Consider the following 25,152-nt stretch of genomic DNA (forward strand, 5'->3'; position numbering starts at 1 on the left):
CAGAGGGAACATGGGTCCCCTTACACACGTAACACTAACATGGTTGGCATGTTGTTGTTTTTTCCCCCCACCGTCATTATGTTGGAGCAGGTGGCTGAGCCCCCCCCCCCCCCCCCCCCTGGCTTGGGGGACAACGGAGAAATGCCCGCGACCCCCCCGCCAGCCGCGTTGACATTTCGCGGCGGCGGCGGCGGTCCACACGCAGTCGGCATGGCGGCCGTCATTTAGGGGGACTAATGGTGGCCAGTGCCGGCCCCCGTGTTTGCCGAGTGCCAGGGTGGCTTTTCCAGTGCGCAGGCTGTGACAAATTATGAAAGGCTGGGCCTGCGTGGCGGTCTGAATTTCATTAAACTTTAACTGGCCTTATCTGCAGCACGGCAGAGGACAGCATAATAAAAAGCTGACAGGTATCTAAAGACGTGTGTTTGGACTGTCGCGCTGGAGCAGCGTGAGAGAGCCGCAACCCAGCTTTGTCACCGAGAAAGGGACATATGTTGCAGGCTATAAAAAAAGGCAAAGCAGATGTCGCCGCTTGCCGAGATTGTGGACATGTTCAGTGCTTGGCACATATGTTTGTGTTTTGGGAGCGCTCTTAGTTTCTCATGCTAGCTGTAATGCAGTGGTCCTGGCGGACTGCACAGGTGTAGATTTGTGTAGTTTGTTTTTTTAATTTATCTCTAGTTTATGCTCATCTGTTCTGTGGTTAATGCTAACCTGAGATAGATAATGTGTTTTTGTTCATTTTGTTTTAGTTTTTGGTGCAGTGGTTAATTAGACACTGAATCTACTGTAGAGCATTGTTGTTAAATAGACACTGATTCTACTACTTAATAAAGTTTTGTCCTCAATAGTGAAAGATTTACAGTCTCCATTACTGGATCACATGAATCTGATGAATAAATATTTGTTTTGAACTACTCGCACACTTAATTGAGGATACAATGAATTGACACCTTTTTTTCAATATTGTGTAGTTTAATCAAACAACATACAAACAGAAGTCTGTGGTTCAGTTTAATTACAACACATTTTCAATAGTCACAAAAGGCAAAAGTGCAGTTTAATGTTACAATGGAATGTGCCATACGATAAATTCAATAGTATTGGAAATATAGTCAATAAAGGTAGTCATTATGAATCTCAAGGTTATTTAACATGTACACACTATACGTTATCAAAAGGAGGACTATTGTGGACTGTAGTTGGCTTGTGCACACCTCCTGTATTGTCTATTCAGACCTCCCATAAAGCAACTTTCCCTGTAAAGACTGATAGAAATAGACGAGATAAAAAAGAAAAAGGGGAAAGACTTGAATCTTAGAGGCAAGTCACATAAGGACTGAGGTTTTTTTTATTTTTAAAAAGGCACCTACACAAGGCCAGCAATGTCGCATGTTAAAATCTGATGAAGGAAGTGGAGCCTAAGACTAAGAAAAGAGGCAGAAAAACAGGAAGAAAAACAGTCTATTGATTCCATGGAATACAGACCCTCAAGGCCACCAGGTTGGAACCAAAGACATTTGGAATGTGTGAGTGTGTGAGTGTGTGTGTGTGTGTGTGTGTGTGTGTGTGTGTGTGTGTGTGTGTGTGTGTGTGTGTGTGTGTGGAGGAGGGAGGGGGGTTGTGTGGATGTCAAGGGAGTGAAGGATAGACACATAGAGAAAGAGAGAGGGAGAAAGGAAAGGAAAGGAAAGAAAAATGTAGTTACAGCAACAAAGCTCTAGTAACACAGGTGACATTATGGGATGCTGTTGAGAAGATACAGCTCAACAAACACACATCAACATTACACTGTCACACATTAATGCTGGTATTACATTCTCATTAGAGACCACAACAGAAACTACATGCAAAATGATAAAGAACAATGTCAAGTAATTACCAAAAGGGGAAAGTATGAGTATCACATCTGATTAGATTTCAGAGTTTTCAGAAGTAACACAATTAATTGACTGTGATATAGGATATACTTACATGTGATTCGGTGTTAATTAACTTTTTTGAACCCCACATAGTAATTTATTCATTTGGTATGCATGCCTCACATGTTACTGAGTGTGTGTGTGTGTGTGTGTGTGTGTGTGTGTGTGTGTGTGCGAGCGTGTGTGCGTGTGTGAAAAAAGGGGGGGAGGTCAACAGAAATAATCACCTGTTATTCAGAGGGGAGACTTGTGAAATGCATAGAGGTGCCCAGGGATGTGTTTGCATGTGGCCTCTCCCATAATTGCCAGGGTCCAGGTCATAAATGCCACCGTCACTCAGGTGAATGGCCAGGGCAGGGACATGCCGGTGGGCACGGTGTGAGTCGGGGGGAAGAGAGGGGAGGCATGGAGGGTGTCCTTGACCACTCTCTCTCTCTCTCTCTCTCTCTCTCTCTCTCTCTCTCTCTCTCTCTCTCTCTTTCTCTATCTATCTATCTCTCTTTCTCTCCATTGCTCTCTCTCTCTCTCTCTCTCTCTCACACACACACACACACACACACACAAACACATTGACATTGACACATTGACACACACACACACACACACACACACACACACACACAAACACATTGACACACACACACACACAGGAAGACAGATACGTGTGCCACCACTCAAGGGGCAGTGTCCTTCGGGCCACTGGTTTGTGTGATTTTCCAGTTTGAACAGGGCCCTCTAAGCTCTTCCACAAACAGGCTGTGAGGGCGACAGAGAAGGACGTCTGGCCAGCCCCAGGCATATTTGCCTTCCGCCATCCGAGAGTTGCTCTACTGTGACACTTGAGGAGGCGAGAGGATCACCCTCAGGATTTTTAAGGAGTACCCGGCAAAGAGGGGGGTTTGGGGGGTGGCGAGGGGGGTACTGCATTAGTCCTATGCGATTGAATGTGTCTGAGATTCCAAGGCTGCTCTCTCTTGTTGTCATGGTGGGACGGAGTGAAAAGGGAAAGGCCGATGTGATCAATGAAAGACAGCCTTGGAGGTGTCTCCTTATGAGGCAAAAACAGATGGGCTCTTGATACAGAGACAGAGTGTTCTAGGCTCCTCTGTGTTCCAGGGCTTCCATGGCAGGCTTTAAATTTACCCCTGACCAGGCCGTGAACTGTTTCTAGCGACCCCATAGCAGTTAAAAAAAAAAAACATCAGGACCAGCACTAGACCTCCTGTGTCCCTGTTTTACATAGTAGCATTTGTGGCATTAGAGAGTAGCATTAGAGAGAAAGAGAGAAAACAAATGTACTCAACACAACTATCTGCAAAAAAAAAAAAAACACCAGTACACATTATCATTCTAGCTAAAAAGTATCATTCTGAAGACAGAACTTATAACTGGAGGTGCAGTATTAACAATACTGAAAGGGGACATTGGTGGCATTGTATGGCATACAGATGGCATGCAGATGCGCTAAGCTCTTTGCCATCTTGCTTGGGGTGGTGATGTGGGGGTCTGAGGCCTGGAGATGTTTAGTCCGTATTGGACCTGGTTGTGTAAGGGGAGCCTGTGTCATAACACACTAGACAGCAGGCTGCGAATCCATGCTCTCCAGACGCCTACTTGGCTGTGGAGAAGCATGAGATATTGACCTTCAATTCAGCCAGCATTCAGACCTGATGAAAGGAGATAAGCAATCTCCAATCTGGCCTCCCGTCGCAGGCTCCGCGTTATTGACTAACTGACAGTCTTATTTTAGTGGTGGCAAGCACCGTGGCATTAGAAGCAGAAGAAACCCTAATAGATGTTTACTTGAAAGGGGGCTAATATGAAAATTGCCGGCGAAGACGTACAAATCAATTTTCCAAGGCGAAAAACATAATTGGGATGTGGAGGGGTACTTTGGTAAATGTGTCGTGGTGCAGGTCTCCGCCTAACAGAGAGGAACTATCGTCGTCTTTTATGCTTTTTCCCCTCCCTTGCCTCATTCATCCTCTCGTTTGTAGCGCAAGGTATGACATGTCATTATGCCTCTCTCTCTCTCTCTCTCTCTCTCTCTCTCTCTCTCTCTCTCTCTCTCTCTTTCTCTCTTTCACTCTCTTTACAGATTTACTGCTTTAACAGCTTACCATCCACACGTACAGAACATTTAAATAGTCAATGAAGAGGTGCCATCTTGAAGTATTGCTCCCTGGATGAGGGTTGAAGGGGTCGTGTCCTCCTCCTGCTGTTGAACGCAGTGTTTGGCACTCAGGCATTTGGATTTAGGGATTTGGGGGCTTGATGAGGAGCTGCAGGGAGATTCGGTGGGGGATTCAGTGCTAAGCAAAACTGTGGAGTAGCTACACACATAAATACGGGGTCTGAGGGTAGCATGATATTCTATACCTTCACCGTGGCATAGATCCACATGTGTCAAACTCACACACACTCACACACACACACACACACACACACACACACACACACATACACATACACTGGGCCATCCATATCAGAGAGCCATCCAATAATTTTCATATTTATATTTACATGTATATGAGAGCCCACATCCAGGGGAAATATGGCAGAGAATATTTAAATTCTCTCTTTAAATACCCACCCAGAGGAGTGAGCGGCTATATTTATTTGAGTGACATTGTCTAAATTGAAGTTTGACACTCTTCACCACTCTAACCTTTATGCAAATGCAAAACCATCTAAATGTGATGGACAGAATTCAATTAACTGAGATGACAGAAAATAATCTAGTGAACTGAATACATCAGGCAGTTGAAAGGTAACATAATCACGCTGCTGTGGTTCTGGTTGGTGGTGGTGGGGGGGGGGGTTGGGGTATGGCTGGTGGAGGGAGGGATGAGCTGGCTCTGGGGGAAGTGGAGGGAGAGAGGGAGGGAGTGCAGGGAGGAGGGAGGGGAAGGGGAGTTGGGGATGGAGATACGGCCCATTTTCACCCGTCTTATCTAATGGCGCAAGCTCTATTTCTCCAAAGCGGAGTCTTCAGTCCGGTAAACTCTTGATCTCAAATGAGAGGCCTTGTTGCTAAGCAATTAGGTGGTGGTGGGGGTGGTGGTGGGAAGGGGAGGAAGGGGGGGTCTTTATTGAGCAGCTGATTCCACTGCCCAGTGTCCATCATTACCCCACCTAATAGAGTTCCATACTGATGAAGAGAAACGCGGCGAGCTGAAGAAAATGGCTGTGTAGGAGGAAGGAGAATGGGCGAGAGCGGCCCGCGATGGTAACGGGCATTCCACACCGTGACCACAACAGACCCTGCCCAAAACAACTGTTGCACTCTAAAAGGGCTTTTCAACACCTCCTGATCTTCAAGTGTGTGTGTGTGTGTGTGTGTAGGGGGGGTTCAGTGTTTGCATAAATGTGTGCTCTAAAAAAAGGAGCGTATTTGAGGGTGTGTGTGTATGTGTGTGTGTGTGAGTGTGTGTGTGTGTGTGTGTGTGTGTGTGTGTGTTTAGTGGCACTAGTGTTTAGTGTTAATTAAACTTACAAATGCATTTTTACTGAGAATGTATTTAATATTTAAAACAATTAATTTCATGAAATAAATACAATGCAAATAATATTTAGGCAGCATGCTTGATTTTATATTGTTTTGATAAGGTATATATATATTTTTAGAATTCAATTTAAAATATTTATTTTTATTTCAGAATGGAGCTTGGATGCATGGGAGCAGCCTCTGAGAACAAGTCTCTTTCTCTCTGTAGACCCTGCTATATATCCACACTGCTGCCAGTTGGGGGCGCCCTTCATCAAGTTTTGAGGCAGACCACCAAGAACTGCAACTGGCTATTTATGAACACGGCTGAAGCTGAAAAACAGAAATACCATAGTTTATCAACAGTTAATAAATAACTTTGTGTCAGTGTAATCAACTGAATTTCACACACACAGCATCAGACATTAAGGTTCAAATAGCATTGTACTGCAAAGAATCACATTCATCACTAGCAGACCACATTGTCTGTCAAATACATAATTCACAGTGGTTTTACCTAAACAAATTTGACCCCTGACTCTAGTAGTATCCAGCTTAATATGACACAGTCTTGGTTATGTGCTGCAGTGCTCTCATATCTGAAGCCTGTCTCTAAATTGTCCATCCCTGATCCTGTCATCATGGGGGAACTCCTGAGCCAGTAACCTATTGCAGCAATGTGCTATTGAAGAGTGAGAGCAGTCACATGGTTTCTCAGATGCTTCAGATGAAGGAGGAGTGCTGTTTGACTCGTGAGAGACCGGTGCAGGACTCATCAGCTTATTCACTTTCATTCTATTGGAGGTCTCTCTCTCTCTCTCTTTCTGTATGTGTGTGTACGTGTGTGTGTGTGTGTGTGTGTGTGTGTGTGTGTGTGTGTGTGTGTGTGTTTGTGTGTGTGTCTAGTGCGGTTTTGACGCTAGATGGCTCTGTTGAGATGTTTGAAGAGTATTTACCATTCCACAGTTTTTCCTGTTGTGAAGCTTTCTGTGTTTTCTCTCATCCCATGCAGGGGAGCATTACAATCTAATAATAACTATAAAAAAGGAAGATATTGCCATCAATATATGCACTTGTATCCTGATATGAATGTTGTTAACATTTTGATTTTGCAGTAAAAAATAACTGTTCAGTATGTTGACAGTTCCCTAACTCATGCCTTTCAACATCAGCGTGCAACAGCATTTTGTGCATGTTATAACATGTGCACACACACACACACACACACACACACACACACACACACACACACACACACACACACACACACACACACACACACATACACACACACACACACACACACACACACACACACACACACACACGCACACACACACACACACACACACAATTCTTCAATTTTAATCACATGTAGTTATTTCTTTAGAAGCATGATAATTATATTAGCTGATAATTCAAGTATGCTTTTTAACAGATTGTTATATTTCTAATGAACCCACAAGAAAATGCCACAAAGTGAAATCGGGTCCATTAGAAATGGTTAAGTGATTCCAGCTATATCTGTTACATATAATACACTTTCCATTAGCCTTCAAACTGGCTTTGGTATGCATGCCATTTAAATATAGCCTTTCAAAGAAACCTAGTGCAAGCAATTTAAAGAGCAGTGCATTTGAAGCTTGCGTGAGGTTACTAGTGCTTTTAACCACTGCTAAGAGTGCCCAGGCTGTTAATTAACATATTTAGAATTAAGTAGATTTGCCATGCACTAATCAGTCTCTAATTCAGCATAACTATACCCTTTCAAACACTGGACAGCAGTCACAACAGCAAGTACTGAGATGTTACATAATCTGTAATTATGTTTCATATAGCAAATAAATAAAGAATCAGTTGGAGCTCATCAATGTGATTGGTTAATGGCCTTTCTGGTCCTCCATCATGGCTTCAGAGCATAAGGTCATGAGCTGCCGTGTACTGTATCTATGAGGGAAGAGATATGTCTGCTCACACCGCCCTGAAGGCTAGGATATGTCCAATGGGGAAAGGACTGCAGAGTCTTCTGATAGAAATGCAATAACTCACAACCATGCACAACTGCACAGGCAAACTCACACGCATGTAGACTCACAAGCAGACACGATGTATGTATGATTAGATTCCTACTTACTGAAAAACAAAAATTGTACAATGCATGATCCTTCTATTGTCTTCTTCAGTTAAGCAATTCAGATGTAAGTGCCAGACACACAGACACAATATGTTCAGAGTGTTATAATGGCATGGGACAATGGGGAAGTGGTCCCAGGTGGTATTTCAGTATGAACCATGCAGAGTCAAGAGCATGCAGAGTCAATATACTTTCAGGCAAAACATTTTGGCCAACATGTCTATGTGTGTATAACTTGAGGCAAAAATAAATGTTAAAGGTACACTATGCAAGATTTTCACCTTTACGAAGCCAATATGATGTTAAACGAACTTGTAATAGGCAAAACTTTCAACTAGCATAGATATACAGCATAGACGTAGCGAGTCGCTACTGAGAAAACAAGCCATGCAACTTCAAAAAAAGGCCCGACAAATCTTGCGAGAACCATGAAATATTACCTTGTCAGTAGATATAGCTCTTTGGAGATATTTTTTGCCTGTTGTTAATCCTTCACCTCCACAACAAAAGCATTTTCATTGTGTACAGGGGGGATAAGTCACGAGAGGTTTGTTATTTACAACAGAGATATATATATAAATTTATCTAACTCTAGAGGGAGCTCTATAAATTAGCAAGAAATACCTGAACCTGCATAGTATACCTTTAAGGGTTGTGCTGCTAAATAGCATTCAAAAAGCACATCAAAAAATGGGAGTGAGTACAGGCAACCAGGGCTGCATTGTTGGTGGCCACATTGTAGCATTTTGTGGCAATTGGGCCATGGCTAACCTCTCTCCCCGTGGAGAACGGTGCCTTTCTCAGAGAGAACCAGTGAGGGGGGCGAGGTAGAGAGAGCAAGAGAGCACGACAGAATGAGTGAGTGAGCAAGTGAGAGAGAGAAAGAGAGAGAGAGAGTTAGAGAAAGACTAATCCTGAGAATCCAGCTTGTGCTGACTCCAGGTGGCTCCCCTTGGACAAGAGTGGAATGGCCCTGTTCTTTTGGAGAGCGGAGGCCACCGTCTGCCCATTCATGGCCCATTGAGAGGGCCTCATCCTGGGCTTTCTTCTGCCGCTACCCCTGCCTGCACAGATGGGAGCTCCAAGGACCCACACAGAGTGGCCCCCCCTGACACCACTTTTTTGTGGTAGCGCCACACACACAGACGCACACGCATGCCCACACACATGCACACAATGACACCATACACTCTGTTGTGAAAGCATCTATGCACTCCAGTTTTTGGTCGCAAGGACAGACTGAGAAAAAAAGCTAATTTGTTTGGGGAGTTTGATATTTTGACTTGTTGTATGTAAACATTATATGAATAATATATCTTGTGGTTTACAATGGATGAAACATTTTCCGTTTTTTTTAATGTATTTATCAATGTAAATAATGTTGAAACGACTGTTCAAAAGCATACACAGTTACACACTCATCTTTTGTATATGAACTCAACACTTAAAAGGCATCAAATTAAAAATGGTAAAGGTAAATTGTCCTCGTCTTGAGCAAATATCTCCCAAAAACCCCAGAAATAGTTGGGATCCATTTCACGCTCGGGAGAAAATATCAGGGACACATTATGAAAACAGACAGGCTCAGTGGGAGAGCTGCTGATTGCTGACCACACAGACACCCCTATCTGCAGTGAGACAGGCCTTTGATGCCACCAGCTCCTCGTCCTTCACACGCACACACACACACAGATACGCGCACACATGCACAAACATACAGATCTTTGATTCTGCCTCTAATTGGCTGAGATGAACTGCACAGGCAAAGGCCGTCGCCACATCAAGCGCCTGTGTGGAGTTCATAGATCAGTGTCACGCTGACTGCAATGATGAGAGAGAAAACAGCCAGTGAAAAAAAAAACATTTCTTTCACCCATGATGACACAAACCAACACACATTACAGTAAGTTTACCCCTCGACGTGGCCCCCACCATGTGCATACTTGTGATAGGCAGACCCATATCTTTTATTTATTTATTTATTTACTTTTGCCAGAAAATTGCCAAGAACACCTTGGCGGGAACATTTCAGATGTGCTGATGTGCTTCAAGTTTACGGTGTCACGCATAAGTTGACAGGACATTGATAGCAGGTTAGCCTCTGTGTCAACACCAGTTGGCTCTACCTCCAGCCCTGTCTGCTCCGAGGACCCTTCTGTTTGTGTGTGTGTGTGTGTGTGTGTGTGTGTGTGTGTGTGTGTGTGTGTGTGTGTGTGTGTGTGTGTGTGTGTGTGCGTATCTGGATGTGGTCCGCGCTGCCCGAGTGTCGTCTGGTGCCGGCGACTGCGCGGGTTTGTTTTTCGCAACTCCTCCACTTCGCGGCACCTCCACCCATCCGGGGATGGCCAGTGTGGTGGAGAGCCGATCCGGAGCACAAGTGGTGCTTTGTTTGACTACCTCTCAGCTGCCGAGAGACACCAGCGGGGTCCGGTAATGAGTCGGCAAACAGAACTCACAAGGAAAAAACGCCGCGGCTACATCCACGGCTAATTGTGATAAGACCGCGGCAGGTGACTGTAGGGAGATGGAAGCACGCGAGCGACGCCCGGTGACACCTGCCGACTGGGAAAGAGCGGTCATGAGGCTGAAGGGGTTTTTGAAATGTTGAGAAAGTTAGCCCTGTGTCATTTCTCCCTATGTTGGAGGTGTTCACAGCAGCCTCTGGAGCCTAAACTGAAATGCAATATGGCATTGGAGCAAAGAGGCTAACAGTAGTAAACTCAGTGTCACTCACAGAGCACCACTGACAGATGTGTGTGCCTCAGACGCACAGTACCCGTTTAAGGGCATAATTGGTTGTCACGGTTTGAATGCACACATGCAGGAATAACACACCGAGAGAAAGTGACCAAATGGGGAAGACCTTCTGATTTTTTTTTTTCCTGCTGAAGGGGAACAAACAACAAAAGCCTGATTTCCCCCCTCTGCGTCTGTGTGGACATGTGGCAAAAACACTGATTTGGGCAAATTATAGGCCCAGAATGAGCAGCCCAAAATCTCCCCACCTCAATTCCCACTGGAATGGAGAAAGATATTGTTCTGCCCGAGTACCATAAAAAACAGTCTGGTGTGTGTATGCGTGTGTGTGTGTGTGTGTGTGTGTGTGTGTGTGTGTGTCTTAGTGTGTGCGTGTGTGTGTGTGCATGTGTGTGCGTGTGTGGTGGGGGGGGGGGGGGGGGGTGCAGCTCCGTGAATTAGCCGCACAGGAAGCTCTAAAGCCCCTGTTTTATTCATGAGCATGAAGACTATCTGAGGCGAAGAAACCCCCCGCGGTCTCCGCTGCCACATCAAGGTTGCTCACGCACATCAATCACAGCGCACGGACGAGGTTGTGTCTTTGACACGGCACATTAAGAAGCAGGCAAGGATTAGCGCGCCTCCGAGTCAATTTACAGATTGATAAACAGGTCGTTGACTGTCACGCGCCCCATTGGCCCACCCACCCATCGGCTGCCTCCATGTACGCAGACACGGAGCTGTCATCTGAATCGCGCTCCATCCAAACCCAATCCCCCACCCCGCCCGACTCGAAGGCCTTTTGAGGATAACGTGGAGGAAGGTGAACTCTGCGCTGTGGTCGTAGGCCTGGGTGAGGAGCTGAAGGAGAACGGAATTGTGGGATAGCTGCGAGGCTTGACGGGAAGGTAGTGATGGTGGCAATGGTGGTGGTGGTGGTGGAGTTGTTGTCGGTGGGGTGGTGCTGGAGGGAATATGGGGTGGGTAGGTGTGGTGGAGGGAGAGTGGTTGGTGTGAGGGAAAGTTTGCACATCTGCTGAAATGCATTGTTGTCGATAATCCCCAGGAAATTGAAAGAGGGAGAGCGAGATGCGGGCGCCTGATGGGAGGAGTGCTGCGGTGGACACAGGCGGCTTACCGCCACCGGCTCCCGCGGCTAGCAGGCTGGTTTGATCATAGCCGCGGGGGGTCCCTGAGCAGAGGCCTGTGTGGGAATGAGGCTAAGGGGCCAGATCTCTGGAAATAGCTTCTGCATATTTGCCACAGAGGAAGTTTTAAAGTTCCACTATCTGTAGCGCGGCACGACGGTGAAGGAAAAACTACATTGGAAATGAAACCGCCATATGTTTAACTTGTCAACACAGGCGCACCAATCAGGGAGAACATGGCTGCTGTTTGATAATTGCTTCAATTTGAGACATTAATTATGCTCCTAAAATCTGTGCAATGTTACATAACAGGTGTAAACAATAACCGTGGCATCATGCTGGAACGGTAAATGACAACCCCCCCCCCCCCCCCCCCCCTTCCTAAGCCCTGCCACACACACACACACACACACACACACACACAGGAACACATGTATACACATAAACACACACACATACACACACACACACAAAGATGAAGATGTTCAAGCAAGCCTGACTCTTAATAAGCACAGAAACAAACACAAATGAGTCACTTTGCCAACGAGAGAGGAAATAATTGCTGTACTTCCCATTATGCTAATAAACAAGCAATAAAAACAAACAAAGTTGCACTGCTGATAAGAATTTCTCAGCAGGCGACCATTTCCCCGCATCTTCTCTGCTCTCTCTTTTTCCACCCTCCCCTTCAAAGCAATTAGATGTATCTCCCAATGTCAGGCAACGGGCAACATAAAGAATTTATGTGGGCATCGGGGCTGCATTTGCGTTCGAGCCTCCATTTTGTTGAGGACGTTCTTCCCTAATTGCCCTCTCTGAATTTAGCATCCCGGGCTCCCCGTCATTACGATGCCATTGAAGTCCTAATGAGTGGAATTGTCATCTAAAAAGACGGCCCCCTTTTTTCCCTGCTGCGACGCCACATTAGCTCCAGACAGCTCATTTCCATTCCCCTGTCATCTCTCTGGCGGTGACGCGCAGTGCTTGAAACTGTTTATTTCCAAATTCAGACCTCCTCCGCGGCAGCCATCGGCTTCAATTACCAGTTTTCCTGAGCGGAGCCATCAGGCAGTCTGACACCGAGGTCCAACCTAATTCCCACCTTCTCCAAAGTCAAGAGCATAATGTGCAGATAAAAAAGGTGGAAAATAGCCCGCTGCTCATTAGCATGCTGCGCTTGTCTGTTCATTTGCGCCGCCGCGAATGAAAGTTCTGACACTCGGGCGCCTTCTGCAATATGAGCCCGGCGCTCTTCAGACGGCGCAGTGTCCTCGTCGCCGTGGGCGAGGTCACTGGGGAGAGGCGCGCGGCGGTGACCTCGATGGCCCCTGCTGCTGGTCGCGCGGAGGTGGCGGTGGTGGTGGTGGCTGGGGGGGAGGGGATGAGGGAGTGTGAGGGGTGTTGATTCTGGGAACCCTCTCATTACCTGCTGAATCAACATATCACGGCCATATTTGGGACGGTGGTGCGAGCAGGCTGGAATTGTTTACGAGTGTCTTTAGCGCGGGCCAAAAGCCAGCGCCGGTGGGGCCGTGACCACACTCATTAGCCCGAGACCCTGGCGATTAGATGTTATCTGATACGTTGCTATCTGCCGCGGCCGCATGACCAGGCCACTGGCCTGCATTGGCCCAGGCCCATTATCACCCTCTCTTTTCCTCCCACTCCTGCTCCCCCTCTCCTTTCTCTTCTACACTCTCTCTCTCTCTTCCTCTTGCTCTCCCTCTCTCACCATCTCTCTCTCTCTCTCTCCCCCCCCATTCCCTATGAATGTATCCATTAGCCCGGCGATGTGTAAATTGTTTTCACCTGCACCGCGGGCAGATGGGAGGAAATGTGGCCGCTGCATGATTTTCTATGCATGAGCTTTCTAATCAGCCTCAGAGAAACATGAATCCCCTGCTCCTCATGGAAATAAAAAACTAAGCATCAAGCCTTCCCCCTCTCTTTCTCTCTCTTCCCCTCTCTCCCTCCCCCCCCCTCTCTCTTTCTCACTTCACCTCTCACTAGCACACATACACACACAAACACACACCAGTGCACACAATTTGCAATCAATATGCATGCAAAGTTATAAGGATATTGGAGCAGGGGTTGGCGATGACAGAGTTCATCATATGAGCTTGCCTTATATAACTGTGATGGCTTAATACAGATGGATGCAGGCCTTGGACAGATCCCAGCTGTCGCAGATGGAGTTTGAATAGTGACAGGTGAATTGGAGGATAATTTGACCTGGGAGACAAAGCTCCCCATAAGCACAATTTCCAGAGCTGGTGTCAGCTGAGCCTGACCCTACGTGAGGGAGAATGTAAACACATCCGTTAGACACACACACACACAGAGCGTTTAACAAAAATAAGTACTTACTGCCAACAACCTGATGTGCTGCATGACCTTTGCCCTTTTAAAGGTGAGGTCATAAAGTCAAATGGGCCATCCAGTGACAAATAATTTGACCTTCATACAGGCTGAGATGGAGGACAAAAAATGGTCTGATAGTTGACTGGTAAATGGAGAGGTAAGAGAACATATAAGTGCACACAGAGTAATTATGTTTGAAAAAGGATGTTTAAAACATAGTATGGATGAGAAATACTGTTGTTGTACCTTCTGCCTGATTTGTTTCATGAACATCCTAATGCACATTCATAAATATGAAATAACTGATGAGTCAGCATCTTAGCGGTTGTAGTCTTTAGGACTTTAATTATTTAATGCCAGGACACATATCAACATGTTAAAGGTACACTATGCAAGATTTTCACCTTAACAAAGCCAATTTGATGGTAAAAAATGAACTTGTAATAGGTGAATCGTTCACCTAGCATAGCTATACAGTATAGACATAGCGAGTCGCTACCAAGAAAACCAGCCATGCCACTTCAAGAACGGCAGCCTGACAGATCTCACGAGAATTGTGAAACATTACCTTGTCATACCTTCTCTTTGGAGATGGATTGTGCCTGTTGTTAAACCTCCACAACAAAAGCATTTTCATTGTGGGGGGATAAGTCATGAAAAGTTTTCTATTTACAACAGCAGAGTAAAATATAAATATATCGCGACTCAAGACGGAGCTCTACAGTTGCCAAAAATACATAAACCTGCATAGTGTACCTTTAAAGCAACACAATGTAGTTTAATTTTATTGTAAAATGATGGCTATATGTTAAACTGAAGAGTAATGGCAGTACAAAATCATTTTGATGCTACACAGGATTACAGTAAGGTCAATGGTGTCTCTGGCATTGCATGAATGCCTGGTATTGCAATGTGTGCAGATTGGTGTTGCTGATCAGACCATGACCCTTTTTGTCGGTTTTAGGATAATGGTACCCCCTGCATTAAAGGTGCAGTCGGGAATTGTACACGATTTCAAGCCCATACATTTTTTTTTTATCACATTCAGCAATCATTTCCTCACAACCGCTAGCTGCCCATTCCGTGAGTAAACTGTCAAAAAACGTAGTCTCTGTAGGCAGCTCAGGCTCCGAAAACTGGAAATAAACAAAGTTGGGGCAGCCTGTCCCCCAAACAAAACCAAAACCATTTTTCTCTGGGAATACTGGAAGGAGGGGTGAGCTACCACTATGGTGGGTTTCGTTTGGTCCTTGGTTAAAATATAGTGTACATTGTTTTGGACAAAATTGCCTAATAAATTTAAACATAAATATAAAGATAAATAAACGCAACTTACGCGACAAAGACAACTTATCTACACTGTGTTCTTTTAATACCTGGTAACATATCAACACCTAATGCATTTAAATAGACAGCATCCATGATCACAACAGTTTCTTCTGACTGGTATGACTTAGGTAGGTCACATTTGACAGGCCTGATGTGAGTGAACCCAGAGTCTCCATGCCTTCATGCCCCTCTGCCTTTATGCCCCAGGGCACTGGAACCACACAGTGCATTTTCTCTTGTTGACAGCTGTCACTCATTCAGAGGTTGTGTGGTGTGTGTGTGTGTGTGTGTGTGTGAGTGTGTGTGTGTGTGATTGAAAGTGTGATTGCACATGTATGTACAGTGTGTGTGTATGTGTGTGTATGTGTGTGTGTGTGTGTCTGCCTGCCATTTCCTACTCCTGCTCTTGTATAAACAGATTGACACAGAACGCATCTACTTGCTTTGGTGTGATGAATCACGCATTGGCCGCATGAGCACAAGAACCACCGAAACAAAAACCCACTGTGCACTTGTGGCTCTTTGTGCTGCAGATACACACTGAACACGATTGTCTGCCCAGACAGCACTCAAGACTGAACCGTGAGTGTGTTTGTGTGTGTGTGTGTGAGAGAGAGAGGGAGAGAGAGAGAGAGAGAGAGAAAGAGAGAGAGAAAGAGAGAGAAACACAACAAAGACAACAGCATCTGAATGCCGTGATACAGCAATAAATGCTCTAAAGTGGGGGAGTACTATGGTGACATGCTGATCCGATCACTTGTAAAATGCACTTCAATGCTATTCAAATATTATTACAAAGTTGTTATCATGTTACAACACACTTTAAGTACAAGCAGTGTTATGCCCGTGTCATAATGACACATCAAATTTCTCAATCACAGAGTTTTAACAAATGCTATACCTTTATTAATAGATGTATTCAACTTTCAATAGATACATCATGTGGCAGTTTTTACATTTGAGAACTTTTTGTCCTCATGCTGTAGCCTATATCTCTATTTATTTCAGGCTTGAAGGAGAAAGTAAACTCCATTTCCCAATGTGTGATCTACATAACATAACACCTGTTCATCTTCACAGCTCACTGATGTTATTGTGTACACTAGTTCAAAGCAACTCTCAATGCTCAGACATTTAATTTAGCTCTATGGGCTACACATATTCGCATAACATACAGTACAGGTACAATGAGATAAATAATATATTCTGTGAGATGTTTGTGAACATCTGTGTATTAAAATGTCTTACATTGCAAATAAAAAAAGAACATTAATATCTCAGGCATAGTTCTGCCATATGTCAAAATATACAATTTTTCCAATTGTAGTTTTCTTGCAATGTTAGTATTAGGATACAGTTCAATATCTGACATGTTTTTTCTTCTGTACATTCAAATTTCACCACTTGTGCACTAAAAGTGAAAATTGAGATACAATATCACATCCGCATTGTCGGAACAGATCCCTTTTCCATGGTAATCTATAAATGGCCCAAAGGTGAAAAATTATTCCATGTGTTGATGTCCTCTTGAAAGTTTCAATAAGATACATACCTAACTATAATACCTACCTAATACATCCCTACATAACCTAAGAATATACCTAGGTTACAAAAACAGTGTAGAACTTAATCAATGTACTAATTGCTTGATTTATTCACCCCATTAAAAATGAACTCCAAGGTAAGCAAAAACACTGAATGAAAAGATTAAATCAATATCCCATTTAGGGACAACAATATTGTTCATTGTTTGGAAAAAATATTCTCCCTTTCATCATTTTTTCCCTCTCACTCATAATGGGAAGCTTTCACACCACAGTGTTTTCAGACAGATTTCAAAAGCAGGTTACCTGACTATGACACTGCATGCTTTTAACGGAGTACTTTCAATTCAGATCAATTAAGTTCAATTAAACTGCTTTACATTCACTGGAGCATGTTGTCCAAAGGCATTAGAAATTATCTGTGATAATTACCCACGATGAGATGGCCATACAGAATGTGTTGTCTTGAAATTAGATGGCTGCCATACCAATTCAAAATGTATGAGCAGCTCTCTACATAGTAGTCAACTTTGAATCCTCTTTATGAAGTAGAACAATTACTGTCATTGGCAAAGGTGACAGCGTCTTGACATTTGTTTCTGAGACAGGCTGTGTCCAATTCCCCCTTAATCTTGGGCTCTAAAGAAAAGCTTTCAGAAACTCACTCTCATCAAGCCCCCCACTCCATGTTACTTTATTAACTTTCCTTGCCACAAATTTAAAAAAAGAGAGGATTGTGCACCTTTTTATCCACTTGACAGCACTTAACTAATTGCTTCCTCTGGCACAAACACACACATACACACACACACATACGCATGCGCGCACACACACACACACACACGCACACACACACACACACACACACACACACACACACACACACACACACACACACATACAGTATGACACAAACATTTCGTCTTTATAACTAAAGGTTCATTCTGGTTCAAGGACTCATTTCTTAAACAACAACAAAAAAATAACACTGAAATATTTCAGTATTTTTCAAGTACAGATTATAAATGTGCATGTGCCTACACTATGTTGAACAAAATTACTGTATAGTTTATCCCATCATTCACTCACAGAGGGAAGTATTCTTTTTAGTTATATTTAAATGAAATAAGAAAATATCCTTTGCTATTTACGATGCAGAGTATGCATATAAAAGGAGTATTAAAAACACTTGGCTTATACTACAATGTGATCTGCCTGATCATTTGGGCAGATCCTTTTATACATGTGTGTCAAAATGAATCCTCAATGATGCTAACTACAAGTGTCCATTTGTTGAAATGATGATAACAGCTTGGTTAAATTCACGTTCCTGATGGTATAAGCCAATTATATAAACAAGTGACCATTGAATTAACACAGAGAACTTGAAAGCTTTTATATTCTGATGTAGAATAAATTCAGAGTAAAAATTAATTCATCTAATTTGCAATTTCAGTGGGACTCGCTTGAGCCTAGTACAAACAATGTACTCAAACAGATATTCTTCTTGAGCATTAGAACATGATTCCTCCTGGGTCTATTATTGAGGATGTCCCTTTATTTCCAATATTTATTGTGCATTAGAATGTCTTTGTATAGATTAAAACATCTAAGTGAACAAAAAACTACTATACTGAATAGTCTCCATTGTGTGTTTACTACAATAGGAGACCTGAAATGTTTCTCTTTAGACCTATTTTTGCATTGACCAAGGTTTCGCATTAGCCCCAGACATACAGTACTCCAGCTTTGTAAAATGTAAATGCTCACAAGCAAACCACAGAGGTGAGAAGCAGGCATAAAAAACAAGGACTGTGATATACCAGCAACAAACGCAAGATAAAATAATAATAATAATAATAATAATAATAATAATAATAATAAATGTTTTTGTCTTCACTACAAAGCCTCAGTCCTACGAGCTGTTCTAAGGAGTTTCCATGAAGATAATTTGGAGGCTATTTGTACAAGCTGTTTATCAAATTATTGAAGGCACAGATGTTTCTGACTGGTTTCCAGCTGAACCGAAGCCCTGGCAGGCACAGGAACAAATGTCTGAAGGAATCATTTGCGATGTGCCCAGAATATCAATTTAATTTACTGCTGTTAATTCATATGCAAATTATGACCTCTGTTAAGCCATATCAATTACCCTACATACAATATCTAAAGGACAAATGGCTGCATGAAGGAAAAGAACATAACACAATATGTACTATATAAATTAATAGAGACAGGAGATGGAGAGACCTTTCTATGCATATATAATGTCATTTTAATTCCTCATATTGAAACACATTAAAATTACTTTATTTTGTGGTTCCTTTGTTCAGGTTTTTGCACTTTGAATGTTCAGTTTGTTTGTCTTTCATATTTATTTTCACTTGCAGAAAGACATGTATCATTGCAGATCAATACACTGAAAATGTGACAATATTGTGTGAAATATGATTATGCAAACAATATTTAACTCCATTGCCTTATTTGTGAAATGTCTAATAATTCAACATTCTGGCCACCATGACTAAATGTTATGGGGATTGATCATTTTCACTGTGTGCAGGTTGAACTGTACTTAGAGCTCCACTGCAGCTATCACTTTCCTCATCGCTCCAGAAGCGCTGCCATTCAGCTCTCTGCAGAGCAAACAAAGAGCCCAGCAACAATATCAATTATACATGCAGGAGGCAAACAAGGGGGTTTATTCCCCAACAAACAGCCTCACAGAGGGGACCTGAATGGAAGACATTAGCATGTGAAAAGGACAGCAAAACTCTGTGGTTCAACAGCTAAAGAGCAATTTGATGGGGCTGGAATTTGGGAAATTGCTTGATTAGGGTCTGCATTTGGAGGGTTGACAATTACAGCATCTCGGCTGGGAAACATGGAACTACACCACACAGAGCAACACCAGTCAAACCACAGCACAACAGACAAGAGACCATGCCTTATGCATGAATTGTATACACCCAAACTTGCTAAGATGTTAGTAATAGAAGTTCAAATTATGTCTGAGATGTGCATGTTTATACAGTATATCAGGACAAGATAAAGATCAACACAAACTCATATATAATTGTGCGATCTATGGTTAAGAGATATTTTAAGATATTCTGTTGAGTGACTCTCTTGCAAGATGTAAACTACTGATGCACCAGCATTTTCTGTTATTGACAGAATGTTAAGGTTATGACTGGTTATGTGCACTCAACATAAAACTTTAATCTAAATGGCATCAATAAGTATATATTACTTTTACTTTATTGCATGAATCCCGTATCATGAGGATTTAGGATAGTTAAAAATGAGGTTTCCTTACAAGACCACTAGTGTAGAAAATATAGATAACACAACTGGACAATGGCAATTACTTTACTGTTTGAAATTCCATCAGAGCAATAGTATTTGTAGGTGCAAGTCTTGGAAAATTGGAAGGGTTAAATGGAAAGCGCTGTGCATCCATGGTTGTTGCAGAATGTCAGACAAGGAGCTTTGGATAAATGAGGTCCCACTTCTCTAAGTCGCTGTCCAGGCATGAGAGGGAGAATGAAAATCGTGATGGCTGTAGCAGAGGAAACAAAATCTTGATTGGCAGCCAGCAGTCTAACCCCTGCATCCTTGACAAAGTCCTTCACTCACCTACTCTGCCTTGAGAGACACTTATCTTGGAATAAATGACACAAAATCCCACCATGGTTTTGCACTGACTTTAGGTATTAAAGCTATAGATACAAAAACATGTTGAAAATGTCTAATTTGCAGCTCCATGTAGGCTACCAACTATAAAGAAAAACAAGATCATTTTTATCTTAGTAACTTTGTTTGTTATAACCAGTCACATCTTTTCAGCAGAAAAGGGAAAAAAATCAAAGACCCTTGCATCCTGTAGGTGACGGCACAGTGACATAATTTCTCCAACCTCTTTGTGATAGGCTGTCAACACAAACATCAGGTAACTGGGTGGGTACAGGATAATCATCATATTTTAATCTACTTGGAGTAATTAAAATGTATGAGTTCATTTAGTAATTGCCTGGCCAGGGAGGACCTTATTTTCATTAATTAATCCATTTGATGCAGCCAATTACATGTAATTTGCACAAAAAATGTTTGGGACTAATTGAAAATGATCACCTTTGAACTTTGAAAGGATAATCTTTAAGAAGATAAAATGTACCAACATTTGTGTATAAACTCAGCACACACACCTGTATCGACATATCCACTATTTTTCATAACAACAACAGCAACAATAACATAATAATAATAATAATAATAATAATAATAATAATAATAATAATAATAATAATGTTTTATCTTTATTTTCATATTTTGTGGCTCTAAGTGGAGGGGGCCAATTAAGAAGATATTAGGCCTAATTATAGTTTGGTATAGGCCTATTCACTTATTTTTGTTCTGGGAAAACCGAGGGCTCGTTCTCCTATCAGTTAATGTAGTGTAGCCACCCTATGGGGCCAGTCAATCACCAAGTCCACATGGTAGGAATGTTTTCAAGAAGGGCATTATGGGTAGCTGTCTGTATGGCAACCGCTATCAACCAATACACTATCAAGGAGCATGTACTGCTAGATGCTAAGAGGCACAATGGCTTTTTGCAACAATGAGTACTTTGAGAAAATTGGACATATTCAAGAGAACATGCACGACATGTAAGTGTAAATGACAAATTATTATTTCAGAGTGAAGTGAAGTGGAGTTGGCCCTGTTTGAGACAGCGGGCTAACGTTAAAGTTTTTTTTAACGTGGTAACAATGGCTAGCTAGCTAGCTAACTCATTTTAGAATGTAACGTTAGCATGAAGAGGCAACACAGCAATGTTAACGTTAGATGCTATGGGTTGTTACGTCCAAGTTACAACTGGCTAACATATACGTCGCATAGAGACAACACTACTAAAACACGTTAACGTTACCAGTGAGACGAAAGTAGAAAAGGAATTGCTAACGTTATCTTGTTTAGCCATAACTTTACGTACACATCTAACGTCAACCTCGCTAGCACGCTAACGCTATGTTATAACGTTACTCAATCTTGAGTCTTGAAAAAGCTTCGACGTTGACGTTTGACAGTGTCGTGTTATTGCTCGTCACTGCAGACGAAACACTATTTTATATAAACGTTGTTATTCCTAACAAAGTTAACGTTAAGCTGAACATTGCTAACGTAGTTTTGCTAACCAAGTGATGATATCAAGGTCTGATATAATGATATCGTGAACGATAGAATGGTAAGACTCGCGTGCCAACATTTATAAACTTCTAACGTTGACAAAACTAAGTCTATTAAGTCTAAACATTAACGTCAAAGCGGTGCATTTAAGTAAGCTCTGCAACCTATGTATAGCTAACCTACAAACTTTACTGAGGTGGTAACTTTAAAGCCTGAAATCAACCAGATAACGTGACCTAACATTCGTTTGTTCAAACTAACACAATGGTAGATTCATGAAATATGCTCAGTCTTTAACTAACGTTACTGAAATGAGCTACAGTCATACATACCATTGCGAGCTAGGTGCAGCAAGACTCTAGCTTTGATCTGTTGAGCCTGTCAGCTAACGTTAGCTAGCAGTTCATCTGACAATTTCAGGAAAGTTAGAATAGCACAGCCACAGACTCGATTCTAATTCAAGGAATTTTGCTCAAGGTTCTGTTGTTTGGGTTATTTCGCATGTCTCATGAGCTATCGGTAGTTACTTAGGCTACATTCTTGTCCTGTATGTAAAAGGTCATAAACTATGTTGGTGCATTTGTAATGCAATATTGCAATTTGTAATATTGTGTTAAACTTGTAGGGAAAAGAAGAGGCTTGAACTAGAAAGAGATCTGTTTTCCTACTGCAGGTCTGACCAACGAGTGTAAGTAGACTACCATATCTGTTGTTTGAGGTGGTGTGTGTGTGTGTGTGTGTGTGTGTGTGTGTATGGAGGGTCGCACTATCAACTGATACAGGACTGCTGTCTTGTAGATGCTATTTATTTCTCCTCAATTTAACACTTTAAGACTTAGGTACTTCTAATGTACAGTACAAACAGTACAGTTTAATAGAATTTGTACAGATCTGGGGTTTACTTTGGACATTAAGGTTATGCATGATGGGAAAAATACTAATGAAGTCATGAAAATATAGGAATGTACTTATTTCATACCATTTGGATATTATTAATTTATTGAAAAGTCTTGCAAATGTGGATAGGTGCACTTGCCTTGTTTATGAAAAGAATATTTTTCTCTGGTAGTGCACAGTTGAAACATGCCAAGCTGCGGCGTTATCTCAAGGAGATCTCTGTGAAAGAGGAGCAAGCCAAAGCAAGAAATCGAGAGCTTCTGAAAAGTGTGGATTCAGTTGCATCACAAGTGGATCGCCTTTGGCCTAATCGCAGCTCACTGCATCACATGAAGGTAACATAGCTGTCATTTGGCAAATAATTAGGCTATGTGTATTTGTAGGATATTTTGGTTGGAATATTGCATGTAATTGTGTATTAATGTAATTAAAGTATGTGTTAAATACGTCACATTTTGGCAAGACAGTGAGCATTGTATCACTTTTTCTGAAGCACATGCCATTCACATCTTAATTTGGCAGTTTTTAGAAATTAATGCCCATTTCCAACATGCTGCAATTGCTGGCACTCCAGTTCTTCCATTTTATCAACACACACAAATGAGGAAAGGAAAAACAATGAGCGTGTCAGATTATCACTTAAAACTGAACAGTGCTCAACGGCTAAATATCAAATTAACAAAATTGGTTAATTACACCCCAGCCAAATTAATTGGTCCAGCATTGAGATGCTGGAATATTTTTTTTCTCCTCTTCCCTAAGGAGAGAGACTTCTTTGCCTAATAATTTGGTGTTTATGGCGTGTTTTAGTATTTTCTTAAAATAAGATAATAATAATCTTACTAAGAATGCTTCTGTCTTTGTAAGATTATACATGCCTTCATCCGAATTTACCAAAATGTTCTCAGGCTTATAGACACTGGAGAGCTTTTCTTCTCAGATTGAGAGTGCCCTTGTATGAGCCAAACTAAATCAATCCTATGTTATTTTACATGTAAATTGGACATGATACCAATTGGAATTTTATAAATATGCTAACTCTTAATTGCTTTAAAACCTGCATCAAACTTTTAAGGTAACACCATTACATTTTGAATGAATTAATTTTGTACAATTTCCTTAAACATTCTGATGAAGTGTCATATTCTCCCAATTATCGTTTGCAGTGTTTTTCACAGGGGATATTGGAGACTTTTTTGCATTTTCCAATATGTACGAACACACACACACACACACACACAGAGAGAACACATGGAATTAACTGGAAGATATTTATCAGTTTCATAATGATCAGCTACTCTGGCACTTTTGGTTATCAGCAGCTAAAAAAAAAAAGAAATACTGCATTTGGTCATTTTGATAAACTAAGCTCTTCCTCATGGACAACTGTTATTATCTTGTAGAAATGGCCTGGGATGCTGGAGTTAATCCTTGTGCCCTCACCACCACCATTAGACTGTTTAATTGGAGTTCGGATTAGGGCAGTCAGTGTGGCTACTCAGATAATTGATTAAGAGTCTTGGCAGGCTGTATGGAGAACCCTCACAGGAGGAAAGCGGTGCTGACCGAGTCTCTTACGGCTGGAGTAAAGCGACAAGCTTATTCTCTCAAACTAATGTGTTTGCAGAGAGCCTAGAACTACTCACCTTAAGCACAAATGATTTAGCTATTGAATGTTTAACTACAAATGGAACAGAATTACATCATATTTTTCCCCTCGTTTAGATTTTCTTCTTTTTTTTCAGACTTTCTTTTTTCATTTTGTGAAGAAAAAGTAGATTTGAGAAAGATTTATATCTGCAAATACATGAACAGGTCTTCTTTGTATGGTTTTATATTTATTTTTAAATGAGTAACAATACTATTTTCTATTCTGTTACAGATCGAGTGCTGGAATCGAATTTCCAAACTGAGGGAAAATCAGGAGAAACAGAGAGCAATCTTAAAAAAGAAGGTATGCTAGAGCAATGCAATATTCAGTCCTCTAGAAACTGCACCTTAGTAAAAAAATACTTAGAGCTGAGTGGAATTACTCATTGTGTCGAATAAAAGAAAGAGACCGAGAGAAATGTCTGTGTATTTCTTTGTTCACAGAGTAGAAGAGGTCAACCTACATGATCGGCATGCATTCATGTGTTATCAAAAGCTGTCCTCAAATGTAATTGTTCTGCTCAAATGACCAGTTAGTTCTCCTTTGAAATGAAACGGTGCAATTTCCCCAGCACTTCTTATCTTTTAAGCACTGAGAAAATACCTATCCGTGCGGATGCTTCCTGGAAACATGATCCATTTCCAAAGGATATTTGCTACACATAGAGGAGATTGGCTGATGATGCAGCGCTAAACATTAAAGACAACGAAAAACAACAGGGAATCTAAATTCCCTCAGTCTGCCTCTTTT

The 25,152-nt window shown here is 42.0% G+C and overlaps 1 protein-coding gene and 1 long non-coding RNA gene across 7 annotated transcripts in view; one reads left to right on the top strand and one right to left on the bottom strand.

The window, feature by feature from the left end:
* Positions 1–20,022: 20,022 nt before the first annotated feature.
* Positions 20,023–22,295, bottom strand: LOC121693105. The gene is made up of 2 exons (XR_006025409.1): positions 22,187–22,295; positions 20,023–20,226 (listed from the first exon to the last, which is right to left on the bottom strand). It is a non-coding gene; the product is annotated as an uncharacterized LOC121693105 (long non-coding RNA).
* The window catches only part of kiz (kizuna centrosomal protein), a 33,965-nt gene continuing 29,991 nt past the window's right edge, over positions 21,179–25,152 (top strand). For 5 of the 6 annotated variants that reach the window (XR_006025406.1, XR_006025407.1, XR_006025408.1 and 2 more), the window contains exons 1-4: positions 21,179–21,334; positions 22,480–22,542; positions 22,924–23,086; positions 24,634–24,705. Coding sequence is in view for 3 of the 6 variants with exons in the window: in XM_042072292.1 (XP_041928226.1) it covers positions 21,255–21,334; positions 22,480–22,542; positions 22,924–23,086; positions 24,634–24,705 (378 nt within the window). In the remaining 3 variants the exon portion in view is untranslated. Of the gene's footprint in view, positions 21,335–21,579; positions 21,913–22,479; positions 22,543–22,923; positions 23,087–24,633; positions 24,706–25,152 lie in introns of those variants that run through there. The other variant, XM_042072294.1, reaches the window with a different exon arrangement.

Source organism: Alosa sapidissima, chromosome 19, assembly GCF_018492685.1.
Source record: "Alosa sapidissima isolate fAloSap1 chromosome 19, fAloSap1.pri, whole genome shotgun sequence".
Classification (NCBI taxonomy): Eukaryota; Metazoa; Chordata; class Actinopteri; order Clupeiformes; family Clupeidae; genus Alosa; species Alosa sapidissima.